We start from the raw sequence: 15,097 nt of genomic DNA on the forward strand, positions 1-15,097 counted from the left end.
GAAAAAGTGCGTGCCGCAAGTCCTGTTTATAATGACCACACTGCTACTTAAAGGACATAAATCAGACTTGTGAAGTTCTTGCACAATTCTAATGTCATATTTCGAGGGCTGAAAAACAATTTTAACCTTGACTGTCTTTATGTGAGATTCTCTGCACAAGTAGGTCTAACTGAGTATACCAGAAAAGTCAATCAGTTTTCTAGTTATTGTTGGATTTAATGGCCAGTATTCCCACCATTGCTGTTCTACAATGTATGGGAAATTGTAAAATTCTATCTGAGGTGTAGAAAAAGAACACTCACTGGACTACATTATCTATATGGTCTATTGTTAATGTTTGTTGTTATTGTGTGCCTCCAAGACATTTCTGATTTGTGCCAATCCTAATGTAACCAAATCATAGAGTTTTCTGGGACTGAGAGTATATGACGTGCCAAAGTTAGCTCAATGGGTTTCCATGGTCAAGTGGGGAACTACACACTGGTCTCCAGAGTCATAGTTAACACTCAAACCAGTGTACTATACTGGCTCTTATTTTTATGCTACCTTTTCTTTTTTTAGTATGCTAGATTACTTTGATTGGGATACATATATCATAACCACAGACATTCCATTCCTATTTGTCCAGGTATAATTGGCGTCATTTGGATGCTAATCAGCTTGCAAATGAGCTGGTAAATATGCAAGAAACAGCAGATGCTTTGGTTGGCTGATTACTCTTGATTCCCCCTTTGAAATTATGCAAATGATGCATTAGGAAAAATAATTAAAATGCTGATTTACTTTTGAATGTTCATTTGTTTGGGTTGTTGGTACTGTGCTTGCCTTGGAGAATGCAAGTGGCAAGGTGAGTTAAAGGGATACTAAAAGTAACATCTATTGTGAGAGAATTTAGTCAGTGTATGAAAAGGAACTCTGTGAAGGTTAAAACCTTTTATCCTCTTCCAAGTGGAGCAGAAGCTAGAGCCTTAAACATATTTTTAATCTAATCAAGTCATCTGTTACAAAAAAACCAAATACAGTTCCATATTGCACATAAGGTAAACATGTATAGATTTAGGAGATGGCCCTGCTGTCAGGTCTAAAAGCCAACCGTCATTTCATGTTTTTTTTCTTTTTTGAGGACAGTTATGCTGAGAGCTAATTGGTTCGTTTTTGTGACAATTAGAATTTTTCTCAGTTCCCCATCTGATTGTCTGAGTCTGGTATTGCTCAGGGTGTGACGTCTGTCCCTGATAAACAACCAGGCAGATTGTTTGGCATGGATCAAAGAAGTGGGTGGTAGAGAAATTGTTGAATAAAACTGAATGCTGGGTGTTTAAACGAAAGCATCAACTTCCAAATCTGTTCAAAGCATAGCAAGCAGGTAAAAAGATCTTTAGCTCTTCAGATACTTGTATACGTCAATAGAACAATATATTTGCACCTTGAAGGACACACCATCTGAAATTTGTGCATTTCCTCCAGAGTAGTTTATTATATCTTTTTCCATCTCCTGTTTCCCTCACTATGTACGAGCCAAATAACACACGATGTGGGAGATGTCTCCCAAAAGTGTTTTAATATCCTAGAAGACACTGACTGCACAGATAAGGGACTATTTATATCATGTGATGGAAGAAGAAAAGTGGTTGTCCCCACGTCACTTCAATAAATCTAAATTTCTCACCACCATTCCCAAAGTAACCTCATTATTATCTGTTTAGCACTATCCATTTCTACAAAGGATGCTGGTGAAGTAATCTCCAGAATGACCTGCTATGTGTAAACATGCAAGTGAACTCATTCATGTCTAGCATCATTCATGAATAAAGAATTCTGTATTTGCGAACAGCCACAAAGCTCACTGAAATGGCAAGTGAGGTTAATATGCCCATTATGTTATCCTGAGGCTCCTCAGAAAGTATCTAATGGCATACCATGACTCTATTCTAATCAGGCTTAACAACAGAATTTACACTGAGGTATTGTGTTTGAGAGCTAGCATGGTGCAATAGTTTAAGAAGACCAGAGTTCAAAATCTCATTCAGCCATGGAAACTCAATGGATTGCCCTGAGTAAATTGCACTCTCACAGATGCAGAGGAAGGCAATGTCACCCAACCCCCACCCACGCCATCCCCGGGAACAAATTTTCCTAATAATACATCAAGATATGGCCTTGGATCACCATAAATCAGAAGCAATGTGAAATTGCCTAAGTTGTGTGGTTTCTTCCACACCAGTTTCCTTTTTACTTCGACTGCCTGAACTGTATGACTGTAAATATATAAAAATGGAACAACCCTATCTCTGGCTTCCTAGTGATGTAGTCATAATGAAAAGCCTTTGTGAAGAGAAGTCATCTTACTATGCTCATGGCCATCTTACAACATGATACAGAATGCTGCTTCATCAAGGGAGGAGTTGAACTTGAGGAAATTATTTAAGTTGTGATGGGGAAAGGCCTTTACACTTTCCATTTAGGATAACATTCTTCATCATCAAGCTACAATAAGCCTCCAATATTTTCTTCTCTCTGTGTGTGCATCTAGGGTGAAATTGGTCGAGAAATGTACATCATTAAACAAGGCGAGGTTCAAGTACTTGGGGGCCCTGATGGCACTAAAGTCCTGGTCACCTTGAGAGCAGGAGCTGTGTTTGGAGAGATCAGGTATTCTTGTATTGCTTTGGATAAATTAGTGTTTACTACAGATGAACAAATCTAGAACAGCTGTAAAAAAACACTGCAAATTGGTTGCTCTGATTGTATCGGAAACTTGAAAACATGTGTTTGTGAGTTGCCTATTTATGGACTAGTAGGAGCTGTTGGCATTTTGTTAAATACAGCTGGCACATTTCCACTGCCATAGGGTGAGCTGCAAATAGAGGATAAAGTTAAACCTGGCACATTGCTGTTCACCTGTTTTCCAAAAGCAGCTTAGATTTGCCAGCAGGAGATTAACAATAGCAGGATGGCAACAGGAATGGAACTGTGCTCCAGTTTATCACATGCCGTAAAACAACACCTGGATCCTGCTCTACTTTGTCTTCTGGCAGATTGCAGCGGCAAGAGCCTGGGATCCAGCCTTTGACAAACAGAATGCTTCATGGTTTATTCCATAGTGATGCTTAGAAAACCCAAGGGAAAATCTCATTCAAAAGAAAAAAAGGAAACAGAGAAAAAATATTTCTAAACTTTAGAGGAGACATGATAAGCTAGCCATGTATAAATACGTGAAAGGGTGTCATAAAGAAAAGGGAGCAGGCTTGTTTTCTGCTGCCCTTGAAACCAGGACTAGGGGCAATGGGTTCAAATTACAGGAAAGGAGATCCACCTGAACATTAGAAAGAACTTCCTGACCATAAAAGCAATTCAACAGTGGAATTCTCTGCCTCGGAGTGTGGTGGAAGCCCCTTCCTTTGAAACTTTTAAACAGAGGCTGGATGGCCATTTGTCAGGGACTGTGCTTTTCCCGCATGGCAGAGAATGGGAATAGATGGCCATATGGTCTCTTCCAACTCTTATTATTCTATGATTCTTTGATTCTAAACTACCTTTCTAGAATTTACAGACCTGATTAACCAATATAAATGCTTAAAGGATAGCTTCCAGGACACTGAAATAACACATTCATTCCAACTTTGAGTTTGAACATTGAAGGAGCTATCCAAGGTACTGAACCTTTCCCAAACTAGTTCAAACCAAAACTTGTAGTAGATCAACAATATGAGATGCACATAAACATGCACAAGTGGAGACACCTGCATAACCACAGTATTATACATAACTCCCTCTCTGCATCTATCCCCACACCACTCTTTCACATGTTTCTAATGCAAACCACTTACAAATAATTCTTACCTACACATGGTATCAAATGGTTGATCATCCCTACTGCAACAGAGAAGTATATCCCTTGCCACCAAGAATGTGACAGAGCTTCATCATCTCTCCCTAAGTCCCAGAGAACTGGGATTGTGACTTAAGCTTTCACAAACATTTTCCTACTATTTCATTCTGCCCTGCAGTTGAAAAAAATGCCTTGTTGGTAAAATGAAACTATGGGTGTTTCCACAAAGAATGTGCCCAGGGCTACCTTTCAAGGGGTATTGTACAAGATGTTTGATGTTTTCCTCCTCCAAGGAAAAAAGACAGACAGACTTACTGACTTAGGAGGGAACAAATCGAAGGGAGGGAAGAAAAATATCTCTGTGTAACAGGAATGTGGTTTAGAGTGATATAGCATAAAAGCTAAGAAGCAGAAACAACGATGACATTGTGATGGTCTTGCTCCTTGTTTATTACACATGTTTGCGATCTCCCAATCACATCCCACACACACCATCCAGGATCAAAATAGTCTGCAAAAATAAAGAGATAATGGGATGAGATTGGGGAGAATGGAGAGAATGATAGAAAAGTGAAAACAAAATGGGGGGGGGGGAGGAAGGAGAAATGTGAAGTCCCTGCTTATATATAGCATTGGTTCTACTCCCTTTCCAAAGAATGTAGTGCCTGACTTCATAAAAAGTCGCTAAATCTATTACACTGTGTAACACAATTTTTGTTCCTGAGTTATAAATGCCATTTCCTAATTGATTTGGTCATAGAAACATGGAAAAAGTTCATTAAACTGCAAAAACTTAATTTTTGCAGAAACTTCCTGCAGCACATTTTGCTATTGTTTACTTAATGAATATCTCATAGAGACCCAATCAATTTGACACAGGTTGTGGCAGCCACAAAAACGAAATTTCTGGGGTATAACAACTAGTTTCAAAGTAATTACCATACAATTAAACAGGAGATAACACTTTCAAATGAGAAACAGATTTTTTTTCAAGTTTTGTTACATAGTGTTATTATCATCATTATTATATTTGTTTGTATGATGTTTTTTTCTTAACATTCAATCAAAGCAGTGAACAGTGCTAAAAACAATGCTAAATCTAGATCTAAAAAATGCTTGAACTGTGACACTGGCAAAATACCATGTTGAGGTCTAGGCACCATAGTTCAAGATGAATACGGACGAGTGAAGTAGATTATATGAGGATAGTCAGAGAAAAGTGAAACAGATAAGAATACAAGGAGGGGGTATAGATTATTCAAATGTTTAAAATTATATTAGAGAGATTTTGGAGTACAAGTGTTCTCAAATGCAGAGAACAGGCCAGGAAGTTGTAGGCTTAACTTAAAAATAAAGATTAGCAAGATATCAAACTATAAGTAATATTAAGCAACAGAGCAAACTGTTCTTAGACTTGATAATCAGAAACTGAGGGGAATACCAGTTTCTTTGCCATTTCAGCTTATTAGCAGCAAGTGGAGGAAATCGACGGACAGCAAATGTTGTAGCCCATGGATTTGCTAATCTGTTTATTCTTGACAAGAAGACTCTGAATGAAATCTTGGTGCACTACCCTGATTCTGAGATGCTCTTGCGAAAGAAGGGAAAGTATGTTATTTTCTTATTGTTTATTGATGTTACACTGATAATAGTTACAGTTCCTTTCTGCAGATACTGGTTTTATCACTTGGGGAGGTGCAAACAACATAACCATCACTCTCAAGTAAGGAATTCTAGGTACCTTATAGGGATGCCAGGTGAATTCAGGGACAGGGTCCATGTCACTTTAGCGGTTGTATAGAAGAGAGAATTTTAACATGTGTGGCTTGTTACTTGGTTATGTGACAAAAAACACCCATTGAAATTCCATCTTCTACACAACGTTTAAAGGGACAGGAGTCCTGTCCCTTATTTCACCTGACAAACCTAGTGCCTCCTCAAACTACAAATTCTAGTATTCTATAGAATTTATTTTAATTTTTTGCATCAGGCGCAACTTGAGAAATTACAAGTAGTTTCTGGTGTGAAAGAATTGGCCATCGTCAAGAATGTTGCTTGGGGAAGCCCGAATGTTTTACCATCCTGTGGGAGGCTTCTCTCATGTCCCCATATGGGGAGCTGGAGCTGACAGATAGAAGCTCACCCCACTCCCTGAATTCGAACTGCCAACCTTTTGGTCAGCAGTCTTGCTGGCACAAGGGTTTAACCCATTGTGCCGCCAGGGGCTCCTATTCCATAGGATGAAGTGATGGTGGTTAAAGTGGAATCAAACCATGCATGGTGTGCAGTAGAGTCTCACTAATCCAAGCTAAACGGGCCGGCAGAAGCTTGGATAAGCGAATATCTTGGATTATAAGGACTGATCAAGGAAAAGCCTATTAAACATCAAATTAGGTTATGATTTTACAAATTAAGCACCAAAACTTCATGTTATACAACAAATTTGACAGAAAAAGTAGTTCAATACACAGTAATGTTATGTTGTAATTACTGTAATTACAAATTTAGCACCAAAATATCACGATATATTGGAAACATTGACTACAAAAATGGCTTGGATTATCCAGAGGCTTGGACAAGCGAGGCTTGGATTAGTGAGACTCTACTGTATGTGCATGTGGATATTACATCCTAGATTTATTGTGTACTGATACAACACAGCTATGGTAGTGTGATACCACTTTGCCATGATTCCTTCTTACAAATTCCTGGGTTGTATCATTTTGGAGATAAAACTCCAAACTACAGCATTAGAGCCAAGAAATTTATTCAAACTACAAACAACAGTATTCCATAGGATGGCATTTTGACAGTTAGAAATATTAAACTATACACAGTGCATGCTTATTTCTAAACAATGTTTTCATGTATCCTATAATGGAAGAGCAAAATAATTCCTGTCTAACATGCAAGAAAGGGAGACTGTATTGCTAGGTCCTTCGGATTTTATGACCTGGATAGGTTAAGCTGTTCAAAACTTAAATTAGCTATGTAATTTATAACTCTAAAATAATATAATAGTTTTTAAACCAGTAAAGCAAACCATTGTAACTCTGTAGAAATTAGGGTCAGGTTATAATGGCTTTCTGTGAGAACCTTTATGCAGCCTTTAGGCCAGTGGTTCTCAAAGTGTGCTCAGTGGAGCACTTGGGGCTCTGCAAAGCATACTGAAGGGCTCCGAGATTCCCTCCAGGCTTTTCCTCCTCTCTCCTGCTCCTCCCCCTCTCTAGCCCCCAAAAGTCTTTTCCACTCACCCTGCTTGCTTCCAAAACCCTATTTCTCTCCCATTGCCCAGAGGATACTTTGATTGTGTTTCTCCTGTATGGCAGAAGGGGGTTGGACTGTATGGCCCCTGGGGTTTCTGCTATTATTATTACTATTACTATTACTACAAAGGCAGGGTGGCCATCTGTTGGGGATATATATATATAAAAGGTAAAGGTTTCCCCTGACGTTAAGTCCAGTCATGTCTGACTCTGGGGGTTGGTGCTCATCTCCATTTCTAAGCCAAAGAGCCGGCGTTGTCCATAGACACCTCCAAGGTCATATGGCCAGCATGACTGCATGGAGTGCCGTTACCTTCCCACCGGAGCGGTACCTATTGATCTACTCACATTTGCATGTTTTCAAACTGCTAGGTTGGCAGAAGCTGGGGCTAACGGTGGGGAAGCTCGTCCCGCTCCCTGGATTCAAACCACCGACCTCTTGGTCAGCAAGTTCAGCAGCTCAGCGGTTTAATCCACTGCGCCACCGAGGACTCCTGAAATAAAATAGTTGTTGCTTAAAACTGAAAGAACAGAGTCCATGTGTACGGGTACATGTGTACATGTGTGTATTGAAGCTGTTGTTAATTCGGGATCAAAAGAACAGGTTAACAGTCAAAGCAGAGTAACTTTGTTCCCAATTGAACTTTAATCAGTGCAGGAAGTGAGCCTTTCACTACCGTGGCCTCCTTGGAGGAAAAGGAAGACAAAGTGTAATAAATGAAATAAAAATAATGGAAACAGAGGCTAAAGGTCAGATGTAGCGCAAGGCCCGAGTCTTGAAAAAAAGTCAATAGAAAAGGTGTGTATTTCACTGGCTGGCTGGGACGCAAATATCAGAAAGATTAACGGAAACTGGAAGAATTACTAAGAAGAAGCATTGCTGTTCTGGGAGTTTTAACCCTATTTCACTTCTTTTTTTGCCCCCTCCTCTCTCTTTCTATGATCCAGAGCACTCATGAAGAAGGCAGGCAAGCCTCCTCCAGGACCTGCTCCAACTGCAAAAGGCTTTTCTCTGCTGACTCAGAAAATAGAACCACCCAAGATGTTCCAAGCCTTGCTTGGCGGAAAAGGAGGTGGCATGGCTGCAATTCTCCAGCTCAAAAGAGAACAGGTACGCAATGGGAAGGGTGAACTTTGGACAACTTAAGGGAGGAGAAAAACATCTCAGGATGGTATCAGCTAAGAACATCTAACAATAAAGAATCTAGGTTTTGGAAGGGTTCTTACAGATGCAGAGCTTGGAAAAAGTACAGTGTGGATTATAACAAACAGCATCCTGTAGCCAGTATGGCCAAAAGACATTTCACTTCAAACCTTTCTCCTTCACTTTGTGGCTTTTTCTTCTATAAAAAAAAATCTAGGAACTAAAGCCTAGATAAAGTGTATTCAAACTGGTTGTGATGGAGGCCTCCATCTCAAAGCTTCCAAAGGCCTCAATCCTAGTCTCAGCTAGAACACATCTATTGAAGTGACTTGAGAATGTAAATCTTACTGATTCAAACGGTCGGCTGTAGAACTTGAATGTAGGTCAAATTCACCTCCCATCGGGGATGTGAAAATTATACAATATGATCCACATAGCTACAGAACCAGTGACCAAACTTTATCCACTTATGATAAAATATGTTATCATCTGGCATCTTCTAGATCCTTCAGTGTGACTCCATGGTGTTCTTGGATCAGAAAATCATCATTTCAATAGGGTTCACTATTATCCATAGTTTTGCATATCCGTACAAAGTCTGGGAATATATTACCCATGGATATCAGGGGTCATACTGTATTCACACATTAAATTTGGCAATATCCTGTATTGGAGTTTAATAGGATTTTTTTTGTCCACTGTGATTTTTACCTTAATATAACAAAATAATCATTTTCTAATTGCTTTGCATGACTGTTCAATGATATCTTCTATCCAACATATCAAACTGCTAAGAATGTTTGAACAGGCATAGACACTTCTGCTGAATCTATTGACTCTGGGAAATTGCATATAGATATCTTGGATGAAGTCTTAAAGGGAACTTTTAAAAATTCTGTTCTGAATGAAGACAGTAATGATTTATTTATTTTCCATATTTGTTGCCATTCACTTTCCGTAGTGGTGTAGTACAGATTAGGGCTTCTTAAGCTTTTTTCACTCATGACCCCTTTCTGCATGATGAATTTTTACATGATCACAGGTAGATAGGTATATTAAATAGGTATACCAATCAGACTTAAAACAATTATTACTGAAAATAAATCAGCATTTGCAAGGCTTACTAAACAAGCAGATCCCCCCTTTTGTAGAGTATAGCTGAGTCTACTGTAAGCACTGCATGTTGTTGCTAACAGATTTTTGTAATGGGGTGGCCTTCAATTTACTGTTGCCAATTTTTGTGATGCAAACATGGAGCTAAGGGGACCCTATATGGGGTTGGGAGCCACAGTTTAAGAAGCAATGGTGTAGAATAGTGGTGGGAGGTTTACTTGGTCAGAACGGAATTGAAAGGAATTACTTGTGCTTCTACAGGTGAAAAGACACATCTTTAAGCCAGTGGTTCCCAAACTTTGATCCTCCAGTTGCATTGGACTTCGATTCCTACAATTCCCAACAGCTGGTAAGCTGGCTGGGATTTCTGTGAATTGAAGTCCAAAACACCTGGAGGACCATAGGTTGGGAACCACTACTTTAGGCAATTCGTATTGAAGGGAAAGAAAGATTGAATTTCTCTTGGGTAGCTTTAACAATAAACAATAAGCTTTAACAATGTCCGCTAGGCAGACATGTCCATCCCTTTCCAGTTGGTACCAGGGCTCACTAACTCAATAAGTGGAATGCCAATACCAAATATTGGCATTCCAAAACACCAGGAGTAATAGTCTTACCTAGACCTATATTACTGATTGAAAGTAAGGCTAGGTGTAAAGTGCCAGCATTGTAACCCATGAGCCTTCTTCTTGCAGATGCCTTGATTGGAGCAAAACAAACTTAAGACAAAATCTCTGTAGGCAATGAGCCTTACACAATGCCTTAGCCGCAGAATCAGCCTAAGGCCCTGGAAAACTCCTATGTGATACACCCTATAGATAAGGACTAGAGGCACTCTGTTGAACAGGGACTGTGGTACATTTTATTTTCCGTGTGTGTTTTAATTATTTACAAGAAATTTCTCAAAATTTCCCATCATAGTTAAAAACAGTTAAGTATCAAACTGTATCAGGATAGAGAAGTGTGGACCTAGAGTGATGTAATAGTTTGAATGCTGGACTAGGACTATAGTTCACATCCCTATTTCGGCATGGAAATCCACTGGATGACACTGGGCTAACTATACTCTCTCAGCCTTAGAGAAAAGCAACGTCACACCTATTTTGAATAATTATTGCCAAGAAAATTGAAACCAAGTTTGACTTAAGTCACATTTTTTTAAAAAATGAATCAACATAAGTTAGTCATTTTAAAAATCCACTGTAGAATTTAGTTTTTAAAGATCTTCACAACAAATTTGACTATTAGATTGGCCACCGTGGGAAGGATAAAGGTTAAGCATGTAGACCACTGGTCTTATCCAGGAGCTTTGATCAATTCTGCCACAGCAGATGACAATGAGATGCTGAGGAATTACATGTTAAAAGAAATAACGTTTCCCTTTTCACAATGAGCAGAGATGTTTCCTGTTTTGAGTGTGGAGGTGATGCAACTCATGTGTCAACCCATGAATTTGATAAGAGTTTTCTTTAGGCAAGGAATACTCAGAAGTGGTTTTTGCCAGTTCCTTCCTCTGAACTAGCCTATAGCATTTGATATTCATTTGGTTATCTCCCATCCAAGTGCTTATCAGAGCTGATCCTACTTAGCTTCCAAAATTAGACAGATCCTTAGGGTGTTTTAGTGAATTGACTTCTGGACAATTCTGTGATCATTTATATCATCATTGAATCCTATTAGAAATTTTGAATAGCTCACCAAATGCCATTTCATACCAAATTAAAAACAAAAGGACCTTAACATATTAGAGAGCTGGGCAAAACTAACAAAATGAATTTCAACAAGGACAAATGTAAAATACAGCAGTCAATGTGAGAAAGATCTTGGAGTCTTCACGGACAACAAGTTGAACATGAGCCAGCAGTATGATGCAGCAGCTTAAAAAGCCAATGGGATTTTGGGCTGCATCAAAAGGAGTATAGTGTCTAGATTGAGGCAAGTCATGGTGTCCTTGTATTCTGCTTTGGCTAGATCTCACCTGGAATACTGTGTCCAATTCTGGACACCACAGTTCAAGAGATATTGACAAGCTAGAAGGTGTCCAGAGGAGCGCAACTAAAATGATCAAAGGTCTGGAGACCATGCCCTATGAGGAGCATCTTAAAGAACTGGCTATGTTTAGCCTGTAGGACATAAGGTTGAGACAAAACATGATAGCCATGTATAAATTTTTGAAAAGATGTTGTAAGGGAGAGAGAGCAAATCTGTTTTCTGCTACCCTTGAAACTAGGAGCAATGGGTTCAAATTACAGGAAAGGAGATCCCACCTGAACATTAGAAAGAACTTCCTGACTGTACAAGCTGTTCAACAGTAGAACTTTCTGTTTCGGAGTGTGGTGGAAACTCCTTCCTGGGAAGCTTTTAAACAGAAGCTGGATGGCCATCTGTCAGAGACACTTTGATCATGCTTTTCCTGCATGGCAAGGGGGTTGGACTAGATGACCCATGTGATCTCTTCCAACTCTATTTTATGATTCTATAATTCTATGAAATGAGAGCTGTTCTTCCAAGATTGTCCTCACCATTTTTCTCTATGAATGACTATGTGGTCTTCTTCAATTCCCATAGTGCATTTTTATTTAACAATGCTTAACTGTTTCTGTTTCAGGAAGAAAAGGAAAGGCAAGAACAAGAAAGGAAGGAAAAGGAAGAAAAAGAAAAGGCAGAAAAGGAAAAGGAAAAGAGGAGTTAATATTTGACTGTTTTTGTTTCAGGAAGAAAAAGAAAGACAGGAACAAGAAAGACAAACAAAGGAAGAACAAGAAAGGAGAGAAAAAGAAGAAAAAGAAAAGGCAGAAAAAGAAAAGGCAGAAAAGGGAAAAAATGGAAAGATGAAAGTACAGCTTCAAACCAAACCAACAGAAGATAAGCAACCACCTGTTCCTCAGGATCAAGCACCTCAAACACAACCTAAGCCAGTTGCCCAGAAGGAAGAGCCAATTGCCAGTTGCCAGCCACCGCCACCACCTCCTCCTCCCCGTCCCCCCTCTCCTCCTAAACCAAGTTTGCTGAGAGGAATCACTGACCAGTCCCTCATCATTACCATGGGACCTTCCACTGTACCTGGAGAAGGAGAAATCCTTACTGTTGAAGTCAAAGAAAAAAAGCAAACATAACTGGCAAATTCTTATGCCATTCATTATATCCTGTGCTGTGCGTCGGGGAAACTCAATTCAGCTTTCCCAGGATCTAAGCTTTCGTTCATAAAAGTGCAGCCATTTTCAGGCAGTCTCTGCATATTCAAGTGAAAGATGATTGGCGGGGCAGCACCTGAGCAGGTTCTGCCTCAGCTCGCATATGAATCCAGTGAAACAGTTGAAAAGATCTGGGAGAACACAGCTGGAGAAGGAATCCACAAGAATCATGTTTTAGGAAGGCAACTGGGATTTGAACTGCAAGGTGTTGGATCAGCTTTTCTTGTCACAAACAGAAAAAGGACAAGGACCCCAAGAACCTTAGCTGTGTTTGTATCAATAGTTTCCTATATTACATAATATTATAATTTTATAAATAATGACTAAGATCCTATATCACATTCATAACTACATAAATGTAGTTATGAATGACCTAAGGAATCGATCTCTAGAAACTACTCATTATGCTGTGGTTTGGGGATTAGAGGAGGCTGGTCTTTGCCTGTGCCACAGACCTCTGTCCCTCAGGTTAAGATGGGCTTGGGGAGTTATTTACAATTGTAACAATAAAAATACATAGCATATATGAATATGGAGCAATTAAAAGTGTGTAACCCTGAGTTACTTTACCGTTTATAACTCTAGGTGATTTCATTTTGATGGTTTTTAGATGTTCAGCAGCAAATCCAACCCAACCCAAGACAAACTGTCATCTGAGGCAGAGCTGGAAGTGCTGTTCCTCCCAGCAAATCTATGTCAAACTGAGCTATTTTGTCACAAATAAACCAATTTATTTCAGTATCTGATGCAGAAAACCCTCCCAGATAATAAAACAACATGGAAACAAATGACCTCTGAAGAATATCAGTAGAGGGGCACATTGGTTGGCCTGCCTATCTATCTATCTATCTATCTATCTATCTATCTATCTATCTATCTATCTATCTATCTATCCAGTGAAGTGGCTTCCAGCTTTTTTTATCCAGGTTCTACTTAAGCATTTCTAAAATCCCTCCGTGACATATAATTCTTATTATTGAAAACATGAACTCCTGTTCACATGGAGGAAGCCTAAAAGACCATTAACTGGATCTAAACAAGCTTCCAAAAGCCCTAGCTAGTTTGTTCAATGGTAAGGAATTCTGGAAGTTGGAGGCCCAAACAGTTGGGAGGGCTGGAGTTTGAGGATGCCTGATCTAGACTCCAATTTCTGAACAGGATTTTTATAGGAAAGGGCTTGTTTTTCCACATAAGGGATGTTCAATGTATACGTAGAATAAAATAGTGCATTTTAGCTTGACCTTAAAAACCATAACAAACGTAATGGCTCGGGGTAGCTTTGTGTGTGTTCTGGAGGGGGGGGGGGGAGGTGTCATATAGTTGTCCAGTTATAGTTGGGTTGTAATTCCCAGCACTCTTCACTATTGACTTTTCTGGCTAGGGCTTCTGGGGATCACAGTCCAACAATACCCACAGAAATATCTGTTCTATTTAACATGCTGATAGGTTTTATTTCCCCCACAAATCAGCTTCCTTCATTTTTGACAAGTGGATTCCTGGCAGTTCCTCCTTCTCAGCCCTCTCATGCAGTGATTCTCAACCTGTGTGATCCCCATATGTTTTGGCCTTCAACTCCCAGAAATCCTAACAACTAGTAAACTGGCTGGGATTTCTGGGAATTATAGGCCAAAACTCCTGGAGACCCACAGGTTGAGAACCACTGCTCTAATGGTAAACTCCAGGCAGCACAAATTCTGCTGTGTTTAACAATACTTTTTCACTAGTACCCTTGTATATAGGTAAGTAGTACCATCTGTAAAAAGAAACAAAATAATCCCATGATCACTTTTTAAAAACGTATCAGAGGAGCTGGCTAATTTCACCTCAAAGTACTATGCAATGTTAAATAGAGTACATTCTTTTTCAGAGCCAGTTATTTAACTTGTAGGTCAGAAAGAGAGGTCAATTGCTTTAATTCTCTTGATCTAACTGGTGTGCAACAAAATGCAATGCAGCCTCAGAATAATGAGGCTGAAGAGAAGCATCAAAAACTACTTGTTGACTATAATTCCCCAAATCCCATGGCCAGAATTCCTGTGTAGGTTTGGTTGGAAGAAGTTCTACTTGTATAACATGGCTTACTCCCAAATAACTGCACATAGGGCTGCAATTTAAATCTGCCCAGAGAATGATCAGCATCTGTAATGCTAGATGTGGACAGATTCAGTTGACTCTATAAAGAGAAAGTATGCTGTTTTGCTGTGGAAGGGGCTTTTAATTGAGCTGAATGCTCTTCTTTCTTCTAGTGGTGTATTTTTGATGTTTTAATTATATTAATTTTATCAATGATTGCCAGTAATTCTTTTGATCTGCTTGACTAGAACACTACCAGGGAATCTTATTTGTAAACTACTCTTTAGGTGGATAATGTGGTACATTCTTTGCAAGTAAATAAAAATTAGTCACAAATATAGTTGACTGATGCTTTAATTTGTACGTAATTGTACATCTTTATTTCCCCAGATGTCTCTGGGCCACACAAAGCTTCAGAGATATACTTAGAAAATTAAAAAAATGGTAAACACTTCTCTTTGCAGCAGTCCTACTT

At 39.2% G+C, this 15,097-nt stretch overlaps 1 protein-coding gene across 1 annotated transcript in view; it reads left to right on the top strand.

Moving 5' to 3' along the window:
• The window catches only part of cngb3 (cyclic nucleotide gated channel subunit beta 3), a 35,593-nt gene extending 20,633 nt beyond the window's left edge, over positions 1–14,960 (top strand). The window contains exons 12-15 of the mRNA XM_062980208.1: positions 2,534–2,652; positions 5,294–5,440; positions 8,047–8,209; positions 12,070–14,960. Of these exons, the coding sequence (XP_062836278.1) occupies positions 2,534–2,652; positions 5,294–5,440; positions 8,047–8,209; positions 12,070–12,471 (831 nt within the window). The 3' untranslated portion in view covers positions 12,472–14,960. The remainder of the gene's footprint in view (positions 1–2,533; positions 2,653–5,293; positions 5,441–8,046; positions 8,210–12,069) is intronic.
• The last annotated feature ends 137 nt before the right edge of the window (positions 14,961–15,097 follow it).

The sequence above is a fragment of the Anolis carolinensis genome, chromosome 4 (assembly GCF_035594765.1).
Source record: "Anolis carolinensis isolate JA03-04 chromosome 4, rAnoCar3.1.pri, whole genome shotgun sequence".
Classification (NCBI taxonomy): Eukaryota; Metazoa; Chordata; class Lepidosauria; order Squamata; family Dactyloidae; genus Anolis; species Anolis carolinensis.